At 43.1% G+C, this 12,864-nt stretch overlaps 2 protein-coding genes across 2 annotated transcripts in view; one reads left to right on the forward strand and one right to left on the reverse strand.

Annotated features, from left to right (window-relative positions):
* Nucleotides 1-4,195, forward strand: part of ppip5k1b (diphosphoinositol pentakisphosphate kinase 1b) — a 33,836-nt gene extending 29,641 nt beyond the window's left edge. Inside the window, 3 exon segments of the mRNA XM_048256172.1 lie at nucleotides 2,430-2,567; nucleotides 3,148-3,273; nucleotides 4,006-4,195. Coding sequence (XP_048112129.1) covers nucleotides 2,430-2,567; nucleotides 3,148-3,273; nucleotides 4,006-4,082 — 341 coding nt within the window. The 3' untranslated portion in view covers nucleotides 4,083-4,195.
* A 3,393-nt stretch (nucleotides 4,196-7,588) lies between these two features.
* map1ab (microtubule-associated protein 1Ab) overlaps nucleotides 7,589-12,864 on the reverse strand; it is a 45,401-nt gene continuing 40,125 nt past the window's right edge. Inside the window, 2 exon segments of the mRNA XM_048256560.1 lie at nucleotides 7,589-12,113; nucleotides 12,587-12,819. Coding sequence (XP_048112517.1) covers nucleotides 11,958-12,113; nucleotides 12,587-12,819 — 389 coding nt within the window. The 3' untranslated portion in view covers nucleotides 7,589-11,957.

Raw genomic sequence — 12,864 nt, forward strand, 5'->3', positions numbered from 1 at the left:
GATGTGCATTCTGCTGGTCAGTTTTGTGGATAATGTTGTGATGTGCATTCTGCTGGTCAGAGGGTGGTTTGTGGATAATGTTGTGATGTGCATTCTGCTGGTCAGAGGGAGATTTATGGATAATGTTGTGATGTGCATTCTGCTGGTCAGTTTTGTGGATAATGTTGTGATGTGCATTCTGCTGGTCAGAGGGTGGTTTGTGGATAATGTTGTGATGTGCATTCTGCTGGTCAGAGGAGATTTTATGGATAATGTTGTGATGTGCATTCTGCTGGTCAGTTTGTGTGGATAATGTTGTGATGTGCATTCTGCTGGTCAGAGGGAGGTTTGTGGGTAATGTTGTGATGTGCATTCTGCTGGTCAGTTTTGTGGATGATGTTGTGATGTGCATTCTGCTGGTCGGATGGAGGTTTGTGGATAATGTTGTGATGTGCATTCTGCTGGTCAGAGAGGGATAATGGTTTGTGGATAATGTTGTGATGTGCATTCTGCTGGTCAGTTTTGTGGATAATGTGATGTGCATTCTGCTGGTCAGAGGGGAGGTTTGTGGATAATGTTGTGATGTTGTGATGCATTCTGCTGGTCAGAGGGAAGTTTATGGATAATGTTGTGATGTGCATTCTGCTGGTCAGAGGAGATTTGTGGATAATGTTGTGATGTGCATTCTGCTGGTCAGTTTTGTGGATAATGTGATGTGCATTCTGCTGGTCAGAGGGAGGTTTGTGGATAATGTTGTGATGTGCATTCTGCTGGTCAGAGGGAGATTTATGGATAATGTTGTGATGTGCATTCTGCTGGTCAGAGGGAGGTTTATGGATAATGTTGTGATGTGCATTCTGCTGGTCAGAGGGAGATTTATGGATAATGTTGTGATGTACATTCTGCTGGGGAGGTTTGTGGATAATGTTGTGATGTGCATTCTGCTGGTCAGTTTTGTGGATAATGTTGTGATGTGCATTCTGCTGGTCAGAGGGAGGTTTGTGGATAATGTTGTGATGTGCATTCTGCTGGTCAGTTTTGTGGATAATGTTGTGATGTGCATTCTGCTGGTCGGATGGAGGTTTGTGGATAATGTTGTGATGTGCATTCTGCTGGTCAGATGGAGGTTTGTGGATAATGTTGTGATGTGCATTCTGCTGGTCAAAGGGAGATTTATGGATAATGTTGTGATGTGCATTCTGTCAGTAGGATACTCCACCTCTTGTTGTTGTTCTCGGTTTCTGAGTGGTAAATGTATTTGCGAGAGCTCCTGTAACAGGACAGGACCAGGACACGCTGATTCAAGGACTGGTGATTATTTCTGTCAGGAATGTCATGCTTTATTTCAGGGCTAATGCTAGCAGCTGGCACCAATGATGGTTACTGCTTTCTGCCATGTCACCTGTTCAGATGGACCATGCATCACTTAAACGAGTGTCCTCATCCATTTTGTCTTTGTGCTGTGACAATGGCTGAGCCATTGTGACTTTATTGGAGGGTCTGCTACCATGGCAAGTGTGTGTGTGTGTGTGTGTGTGTGTGTGTGTGCAGGAATGCTGCTTCCACAGCAGTAAAGCTGAAGAGCTGGCTTTCTCTTGGTGCAGCAGAGGACAGCTGCCATAGGTCGTGCATTCCTTCACATAATGTTGACTACATGATGCAGTCTCCTGAAGAAGTCATGAAACAGCAGCATGTGGCATTGTATGATCATATGATAATGGAGGAGTGGACACCTGATCATAAATGCTGCATTGCAGTCGAGGCAGCCAGGGTTGCCACTAGCAAGGGATTAGCCATGTAGCCACAGTTTGGATGGCAAAAGTGATGATCATACTTGTTGGCATTGCAGTGTGAGGCTGTGTGGACAGAGATTGGGTGTGCTATGCACATGTGCAGATGGCATGCTTCTCCGTCCGAACTGCTTGTGGGTCCGTCAGGGTTTCTGACCTGTGGCATCCCGGGGGGAGGGTGGGGGAGCTATGACTGGACCTCTCTAAAAGCACCATTTTGTGTGTGTGTGTGTGTGTGTGTGTGTGTGTGTGTGTGTGTGTGTGTGTGTGTGTGTGTGCTAAAGAGAGAGTGAGAGAGATCCTTGAACCGGGGAGTTGGGCTGCTCTGTGTGTGTTGTGTTGGACACGGTGTGTGTTTGTGTGTGTCGTCCCGGCTGCAGGGTTCGAAGGCTGCTCTGTGTGTGTTGTGTTGGACACGGTGTGTGTTTGTGTGTGTCGTCCCGGCTGCAGGGTTCGAAGGCTGCTCTGTGTGTGTTGTGTTGGACACGGTGTGTGTTTGTGTGTGTCGTCCCGGCTGCAGGGTTCGAAGGCTGCTCTGTGTGTGTTGTGTTGGACACGGTGTGTGTTTGTGTGTGTCGTCCCGGCTGCAGGGTTCGAAGGCTGCTCTGTGTGTGTTGTGTTGGACACGGTGTGTGTTTGTGTGTGTCGTCCCGGCTGCAGGGTTCGAAGGCTGCTCCTTGGTGCCGTCCATCTACCCCCTGGAGACGCTGCACAACTCGCTCTCGCTCAAGCAGGTGGACGAGTTCCTCACGGCCGTCTGTGAGGACGTAGGGGACACCCACTCCAAGACTCTCAAAGGTATCTGCAACACTACACACACACACCCACTCCAAGACTCTCAAAGGTATCTGCAACACCACACACACACACACACACACACACACACACACACACACACACACACACACTCCAAGACTCTCAAAGGTATCTGCAACACTACACACACACACACACACACACCACTCCCACTCCAAGACTCTCAAAGGTATCTGCAACACCACACACACACACACACACACACACACACACACACACACACACACACACCCCCACTCCCACTCCAAGACTCTCAAAGGTATCTGCAACACTACACACACACACACACACACACACACACACACACACACACACACGCACACACACACACACTCCAAGACTCTCAAAGGTATCTGCAACACTACACACACACACACACACACACACACACACACTAAGGGAAGGCGCTTTAGTACCAGGTGACCTCAGCATGAGGCCGATTACATGTAGTACTCTGTTTGACCTCCCTGCCACGCGCAGTGCATAGTGGACGCAGTGTCATTAGTGGACGCAGTGTCATGAGGGGTGTGTCCTACTGAAGCTGTGTTCTCCTCCCCACCAGCTCTCTCCGCCCTGTTTGAGTCCCAGTCCATGGACGTCTACTCCCAGTCGGCGACGACATCGCCTGCACCCCCCGACGCTCCACGCTCACCCCTGCCCCACCCAGAGCCCCCTCTCTGCTGTCAGGGTAATTTCCCCGTGGGCATCAATAAAGTCTCTATCCATCTATCCATCTATCCATCTATCCATCTATCCATCTCCATCTCTGTGTGTGTTCCACCATGGGAAGTAGAACTGAAGTAGGGCTCTGGCTGTCACACACACCCTCTCTCACATCTCACACTCCACTTGGCTGTAGTCCTCTCCTGCATGGGACATTCCGTTCCCAGAGAGAGCTTCATATTGGGACTCTGAAGTCATCAAGAGTGTCTTAGTAGCCCCCACACACACACACACACACACACACACACACACACACACACACACTTATCTAGGTTGCATCTCCAGTTTTGTGTGGTCCCATTTCTAACCCAGTTCTCAGTGATCTCTTTGTTGTGGCCGTGAGATTGGAGCACGCTGGAGGAATGGAGCGTCCTGCGCCGGTCTAATTGGCATTGCGTAACACTCAGTGGACACGCGTCTATATGGGGCAAAACAAATCACTTCCCTCCGTATGCTCAACTCTGCTTCTGTAGCCAGGTGCATTCAGCCAAGTCATACACCAGACAGACCCCACTACACCAAGCCAGCCTTGGATTGGATTTCTTTTGTTGATATGAGGTGTCATTTTTGCAATGTGTCAAAACGCCGTCTTACTGAAATGCTCCTTAATCTTTTTTACTCTTTTTCTCTCTCTCTCTCTCTTTCTCTTCCTCCTCTGTGTGTGTGTGTGTGTGTGTGTGTGTGTGTGTGTGTGTAGATATCAGTAGCCCCTCCAGCACGATGTCCAGTCCAGGGCCCCCCTCCCCTCTGTTGGACCCTTGTGTGAGTGAGTGAGGGAGACCAGACCGCTCTCTCCTTCCATCCTACTGGGACACCTCGGAGCTGATCATACACACACACACACCCCCACACACACACACACACACCTCCATATCCAGGGGCTGACTGACCATCAGACACCCCCACACCCCCTCCATATCCAGGGGCACCATCACACACACACCTGTCTCCTGACTGAGCCGGATATATGAGGACGAGGTCAGCTGCTGGACTGGGAAGCATCCCTCTCCTCGTAGTGACTGGTCAGTTGGAGCTCATGCAGTACTGGTCAGTTGGAGCATGTGCAGTACTGTTTAGTGACTGGTCAGTTGGAGCACATGCAATACGGTTTAGTGACTGGTCAGTTGGAGCATGTGCAGTACTGTTTAGTGACTGGTCAGTTGGAGCACATGCAATACTGTTTAGTGACTGGTCAGTTGGAGCGCATGCAGTACTGGTCAGTTGGAGCATGCAGTACTGGTCAGTTGGAGCACGTGCAGTACTGGTCAGTTGGAGCATGTGCAGTACTGTTTAGTGCTCCGTGGTAAAGCAGGGTAAAGCAGGAGGGAGACCACCCCCTGGTCAGAATGCAGCTCCGTGGAACGCTAGACACATGTCCATCTCTTTAGCAGCATCTGGAGACACGTGTCCACACATGTCCATCTCTTTAGCAGCATCTGGAGCAAGTCCTCGTCATAGTCAAGAGGCCCATTCAACACGAGACCGGTTGTTTACCTTCATTTCTTTGTATTTTTGCCTAATTTGGTGTGGGGTTTTTAAGAAGGGATTAATAGGATTCTAAACCTACAGTATAAAGAAATACTTGGTAATATATTTTCATAGGAATATTGTGATTCCAGCAGTGCCTTGTTTAGCTTTTTCCAAACTATTTTTGTACAGTTTATTTTTTTTATCCAAAAAGAACAACCACTCCAGTAAAAGTTCAGCTGTTTTGAGATGTACAGCACAAATGTCCTCTGTGGATGAGTGCTTTCAGACTACCGTCTGCACCAATGTGTCAAATTTAAATTCACAAGACATCAAGCAAGTTTATACTGTATAATTACCGAGGTTGACCTTTAGATGTTATAAAGAATTTGAGTACTTTCATTTCATTGCATATGACTTCAGTCTTCAGTTTATAACATGTTTTCTGTTGTATTCATTTGTTTAGAGTATTTTTGAATAATAATCATTTTCGCATCAAGTGAGAGTCCAAGTCCAGACTCAGCTATCCTGATGTTCTTTGTTTCAGTATTCTACAACAAATTGATGTGGTAAAGATGTACTATAATAGGGGTAGTTCATTTTACATTTATTCAATGGACTAGAGCATTTTAATTCTTGTTTTAAATGTGTGGATAATGTGTGTATGGATAATGTGTGTATGGTTAATGTGTGTATGGATGGGTTTGCTTTATTTATGAGATTATTTAATTTTACATGTGATTGTGATGCTGCTTTAGATGTTTACTGTAAATATTTACAATGCATCTAAAATCCAAATAAATCTCCCTTTCTGTTGTTACTTGGCTTGTAGCTTGGCACATCCAAATGATCTCATGTGTTATTTAATTATTAAACTGGCATCAACAGATGCTTGTGATTAAATGTTTTGCAAAGTGGTTGGTGAACATTTCCTTGTTTTGAGTGCTTTAATGGTCTTCGGCGTTAGTCACCGTCGGACTGAAAGGTGATGCAAGGCAATAGTGGTGAGTCATCCTCTTGCCTTCAGTGGGTGTTTAGTTGCCATGGATACGGGCTCTGCTCCACTTATGGACCCGGCTCTGTGCGGGACTGAATGAACGAGAAGAGAAAGAGAAGTCACGTCTACCGGCGTCGGGACAAAGCCAGGTGGTGATGTCAGACCCATGATGTTTTGCAGTGTCACTGCACTGCTGCTGAATTGGAGCGATTCAGAGGCTGCCCAAGGACTCCGTGACCACTGTGTCTGTGGCCACTCAAGGACATGTCATGTACCTCATCTGCTGCATTCATGCTCCGGTGTGTGTGTGTGAAGTGTGCACTGTCAAAATACTCCCTCTAAAACATCAGCACTTTTGTGTAAGCCTTGGTGAAAGTGAGATTAACACGAGACCTCCCTCCCGCTTGCCTTTTAAAGACAGGTCACAGTCGGGTGGAAAATCAGGCATGAAGTCTGCAGTGCCAAATTGAGGCTACTGCCTCCTCCCAAACCCACTCCTCTGAACATTTTGGAAATAAAAGGGAGTGGTAGTCATGGCAACTGCTTTCAGTGGGGCACAGAGTGGTGGAGTTGCCTGGGACGGAAAAGTGATCTGAGAATGGGGGTGGGGGGTTCGGGGACTGCAGCCAGACTGGTGAGCTCATCTGGGCAGAGATGGGGCCAGCGCTCCAGGTAGCCCAGCTCTTGTATGGGCTTACTCAGTCTGATGTGTGGGGAGATGGTGAGGCAGAGGACATGCCATGTCACCTCTTAATGCAGCACTATGAGATCTTTAGCCTCTGCCATCATAGTGGCTGTCGGGCCTTTGTCACGCACGCCCCAGTACAGCCAGCGGGGTACTTTCTCCCATTACAGTTCAACATAATGTCAGAGGTTTTATTTTTCTCTTAAATGGCAATGGGAAGATCACCTGGGCCCGTATTCACAAAGCATTTTATCTATCACTAGGAGTACTCCTAAATCGCCCTAAAAGATTTTAGCTAGGAGTTTTCTCTTAAAAGTTATTCACAAAGCCTTTCAGACCTACTCTTAGTAAGGAAAAATGAGTCACAAAATATCATTAACTAACCACTTGTTACTCCTGAGTTAATCATGAATTATAGTATTAGTAAGTGGTTTATAAAATATGTATCCTCACCCTAACAAATCATTAGTGCATGTGTATGTAACAACTGTTAAATAATGGAAATATTACTTCTTTAAAAACATTATTGCATCATTTATTAAGTATTATCAGTAATGTATAAACATATTTTAGATATAGGCTTATTTACTATGAACAAACCATTTATAACTGTGTGAACAAATGCTTTACTGATGATAAATTATGTATGAACAATAAATTACTAATGATGAACAAACCATTAACTAATACGTAACAAAGGCTTAATAAATGATGAATTATGTGTAGTTATTATAAAGTGTTACCAACTTATCTAATTCAGCTTCAACCGTTTAACTAGAAACGTCGTTCAAACTTTGTAACGCAGGTCTTGAAAAGGACACCTGTGCAATTTTTTTAACTTCTGTAAAATGTATACTTTTTGAGATACAAAAAAGAAGCTTATATACCCCCATAGACTTTGCATTGGCACTATGACATCATAAAGGGCTAATTAAACTGATTGCACCTGTATCAACTGCTTTCTGCTCAACTAGGCCAACTCTCTCTGTGTCTCTCCATTCTACAAGGGTATAAGGCATATTATAATACTTACAATTTTAACAGGGAACAAATTAAGATGTTGGTCAGACTATAATAAGGAGAGTAGCGATAATAAATGGATTTAAAATGTTACAGGAACACAACACATTATTGAATTTCAATATCATTTTTATTGATGATCACCAGGATGTTTCCCTTTTACATTAAATCAGCAGAAAGTCTAGCTTTGCATTTAGATTTTAAATAGAGATGTGGAGTATTGCACTCGGGAGGAACAGAACTAAGATTATTAAATACAGCGGCGGGAAACAGAAGAACTATCACAGCATATTCTTAACAACACCTTGGGGCAAACAGAAGCACAGCCCAGTAAATATATGCTATTTTCGGTACCATTAAGACAAATAGCTTGTTCAAATATAGCTCTTAAATTGTTTAATTTCCATTTGAAACAAATACATTCAAGATTATAACTAAGATCACATGCAGAGATAAGATGGTAGCATTTGCATGGTATACGTTCAAATGGTCAGACATCAGATGGAGGACTGACTGAGGGGGAGAGGGGGTGATTTGGACAAAACAAAATATGGATTTGAAGCAGCGGTTCATCTCTGCAGTCTATTTTTGCTTTGAGAGAGTAGGATTACAAAGGGGATGAAACGCACAAAAAAATCCAAAAAAAAAATCACAATAATAAGATTACATTTTCTTCATCGTGTTTTGTTTTCTTGTGTATATACACATTTGAGTGTGCATGGTTTTTTCACCATACTGTACCATTCATTTGATCTTTAGTTCAAAGTTCATATATTTCAAGTCATAATCAGGATACTAAACCTTGTAACTGTAGTTGATACAGATTATATCAGAGTATTGTGGTTGTGGGTGGACAGCCCTACGAATCCTAGATATGACAGAAACAGTTGTACTTCACATAAACAGTGAAATATGTCAGCAATGAATCCGTGAACCTTCACCACACTGTTAATACATGTACCATAATTCAATGGTAAGCTTACAGTGTAGCAACACCAATGTGGGCTCTGAATTGAACACTACCAGCTTTCTCCCCCAGAAATCTGTGATATGCTTGTACGTTTCATTTTTGTGAGCCCAAACAGCATTCAGATTATCAACTCAACAATCAAAAAGATTAGTTTAAGATTAGTGCATTCTGCTTTTAAACACCATTTATTGCATTCAGCAGCCGTTCACAGAAAACTGACAAGGCCCCGAAGTGCGTGTTACTAAGGCCAGTTTTTCGGAATTGAGTAAGTTAAACTGTTCATATATTAAAAATATACCACAATGTGAGGACATACATTACAGTGCATCATATCAAACTAGTTCATAATCTATTTCTTGTTTGGATGAAAAAAATATCTTTTTCATATTGATCCAGCTCTGATTTGAAGATTCATATGTTTGTGAGGAGTCTATAATATAATTGTACTGTTACAGTATACAAACAGGTACAGCAGACCTACTTGTCCAAGGCCATTCTATTGTGTTTCCAAAGACAGCTAGATTAAGACATCCTATTTTTTCTCTCAGACCCCTCGCCCATCATGCTAGCCTTGTGCGTACACAGCTTACAATAGCTTGCAGTCCTCACAGAGTTCATCGGTCTATGAGGACTGCAGGCATTCTCAAACACTCAAACCACTCAAACACCCTCTACATACATATAATGTCTATGGTTGGGTTTTAATCCCCTATCTTACATTAGGTGTTCCAAGTGGATGATATGAGGAGCCGAGTGAAAATTCATGAGTTGGCTGGTTTCATAGAACAGAGGGGTGGGCTTGTCTGAAGTTGACTATTCCGCCTAGTCATTAACTAAAGCAACAAACGGACTCAGTACTAACTAATGGTGAGAGCAATCTCTTAAAAGGAGACAAGGTTAAGTTTAGCCATTGAGATCAGTATGTTACTTCAAACGTGTTTCTTCAGACCCCTCTCTACAGAAACTTTAGCCCCAAGGATGTACTGGGCATAAGACATCAAGGTGAGTCATTGCCCCGAGGATTTTAAGCATGATGAGTTGTAATTAAAAGAAGTAACAAAATGAGTACGAGTAACAAAATAATTTGTAAACACATGTACATTCTACATGCTGTTGTAAAATGATGTACGTTAAGATAAATTAATGCAAATGATGTGATGTAAATAAATAAAGATATGCTACAAAAATGAAAATGTCTAATATTCGTTTCAAGATCTCATCATGATATGCTCTTCTGTTCAGTTATCTCACTATAAAGTGCCAAAGTAATTTGAAAAATGCAAAAGCATTCATCCCATCCAGCAAAACAACCATTAGCTAAAAACGCATCCTCAAGTCTGGTCCATTGTGCTAGTAATACACACACACACACACCAGTCTACTTAGTCACACTACTAGTACTTGGGAAAGCATGCTATAAAATACCTCTACCATCTATAGCCAACCACAGTACTTGGGAAAGCATGCTATACCTCTACCATCTACAGTATAGCCAACCACAGTGCTCTGGGAAAGCATGCTATACAATACCTCTACCTATAGCCAACAACATTCTCATGCTGCATCTCCCTCCAGTAACCTTTGATTATTAGTGAGATTTTAAACCAAACTATCTCTCCCTGTACATAACACAGTGTTCTGCCCATGCACATGTATCTCTCATTAGCTTCTACTCAGCTACTCACACTGAGAAAGAGCAGTCGAAAAGGGTGCGCTATCTGGTTTTCAGGTATTTGTTTGGCCCATGTGACACTTTAGAATAGGGGATATCACACTATGGTGAAACAAATGCATACGTTGAGTGCAACTGCCTAAACAGCTCATGGTTTTTCAGACAGTAGCAACAACAAATCACACAGCACAACACCATAACTGCTGGGGAAATGGTTACTGTTTTTTGGTAGGATGCAATATTCTGCAATATTGCAGAGTGTGTTTTAAAGTGTTGAATTTTGTTATTTTCTCCTGCTCAGGTCTTGTATACCTCGTGATTTTAGGTCTTCCTCTAAAGAACTGGAATTCCACCTCCCCATAGCACAGAGGAGCTCCAGCTCACCCTGAAGACACATCATCATGGACCAGCTTACAGTACGTCAGAACAAGCACACTCATGTGCTCTCCGTCAGTCACACTTTGCAACGCTCCAACTACGCTACAACTGCTCTGGATAAACAAATGCTTTTACAATTCTGTCACCAGAAGAATTTTTTGAGTCCGTTAATGAAGAATAATTTTCTAAAAGCATACTGCTTTACTTTTACAACATACCTCTACCATGTATCTGCTAAACAATGTGGCTTTTTTAAGATCTGCAACAGTTGCTAACATATATTTTACATTCTCAGTGATCTTGTAATAACTGACTGTATGTCTGAGAGCAATGCTCATAGATAAGAAGAGAGAGGTTGTATGGCATGGCATTCACTGACTTGAAATAAGCCAAATATCTGCCTCTCATGTATATGTTAACTTGCTCAGCCAAAGAGCATCTGCACTAGTTCACAGACTTGTACAGTATGAAAAGATCAGCCAAGACCTACACTGTCTCTACGGTGCCTTGATAGCAGGCATTATGCCTACACAATGAGGACGATAGCAATGAAGCTGCTCCAAAACACCTCACGATGGCTTGATGGCGAATAGTCAGGAATAAATACATCTTACAGTGCACACGCTTCACTGCAGGTAGCACACTGTAGAGAGAAATTTGGACATCCTCAACAAGTGTTTTTTAGACAGAAATTTGGCACCTCAAAGACCCTTTGGATTTGCAATTTGGAATATCGGTTTTACAATGCAGAGCACGTTCACATTAACCTGGAGAGACATGAACACACGTGTGTGCCCAGAAACTCACACAAATACCCCCAACAAGGCTTGACATGCACTGACAAAATGGCACTTTGAAGTTTGCGAACTGTCTATGGCATAACTGCTCAAACACAATTTGATCTTGTCATCGGCCTGCTGTAGGCATCTATTACCCAAATGTCACATTGACCCATCAGAGGCTTTTCTCCGACTCATATACAATCTACGTAACTGAATGGAAGCGGAGGAACATGTATAAAACATACACCTCCACATGAGTGAGCAGAGGCTGTGTATTTGAAGACATGTAAAAGGGCATTCTTGTGCTTCTAATAATATCTAATTCAGGAGGGTTTTATCATATCAAGTAAGTATTGTAAGTCAATTTTAGAGCTTTTGTATATGATGTGGTAAAGCTTCACAGACAATTCCAGTCTGCAGTTTAGATTACATTCTCGTGGATTCTGTGCCCCAAGTATACACTTCATGTTGAACCCTTGTAGATGTTTTCAAATGATGAATAAACCAGTTGTAAAGTTAGAAGAAAGCCTAAATAAATTACATCAGAGAATGTGGCCTGGCTTGTAAATGAGGATTAGAGTTAAAAATATGTAGCAACCTGTAGTACGACAAAGAGACAAAGCAGCTCCTCTCGCAATGGAGGGAGAAATAAAGAACAACAGAAAAAAAGATCTAGATTTAAAACTCAATCTTGCAAGCAGGGAAAGATTCATCCTGCATGACCACAGTGCTGCTGCTTGCCAGAACCATGATGTTCAGATCCTGCTGCCTCTCGTGGGTCTGCTGGTACCATTCCCTTGTCACTTCAGTGTCATGGGTAGGAATCAGTGTCACCTGGATGGGTCAGAAGACAAAAAGGTCCATGTCATTTGTAGGGCTGTTTACCTAACAGTCCCACAGATAGATAGATAGATAGATAGATAGATAGATAGATAGATAGATAGATAGATAGATAGATAGATACTTTATTGATCCCCAAGGGGAAATTAAAGAGTAAGAGTATCAAGAGAACATCTCCTCTCATAGCAACACTTACAACAAGTCTTGCTGATCCTAGCACTCACCAGCCGTCTTAAACTGACACGTAACTGTTAAAAACAGCACTCACTGATGCACTTATTCTTACTGTACTCTAATGTTTTTTAAATTGTCCTACAATTGTTGAGAATTGCTCTAAAACTTAAACTGTTTACCATGTTGTTAGTCGCTTTGGCTAAAAAAAGCGTCAGCCAAATGTAATGTAATGTAATGTAATGTAATGTAAAATTCACAATATCATGCCAAAGTCCGAAGTTTAAAGTACATACCTGGAGGTTGTTTCCCCACTGTGCCTTTCCTTCAAGCAGGGCGTCCAGGACACACCGACTGGGTTCTCCGCTTCCTGGGTCATTTCCGCTCACCACGTAATAGGCCGCGCGGACCCGCTTGAAGAACTCCTGGTCGACGTTCTTAGCGCTGCAGTGATTGGGAACATAAGCAAGGTCCACGTAGATGGGTGGCCCTGGTGGAACAACTGAACTGGGCTTCTGTTGGTTAGAACCTGAAAGAGAACAAAGGCAATACATCAATAATTTGACAGAAAATA

Source organism: Alosa alosa, chromosome 11 (genome assembly GCF_017589495.1).
Source record: "Alosa alosa isolate M-15738 ecotype Scorff River chromosome 11, AALO_Geno_1.1, whole genome shotgun sequence".
NCBI classification, from domain to species: domain Eukaryota; kingdom Metazoa; phylum Chordata; class Actinopteri; order Clupeiformes; family Clupeidae; genus Alosa; species Alosa alosa.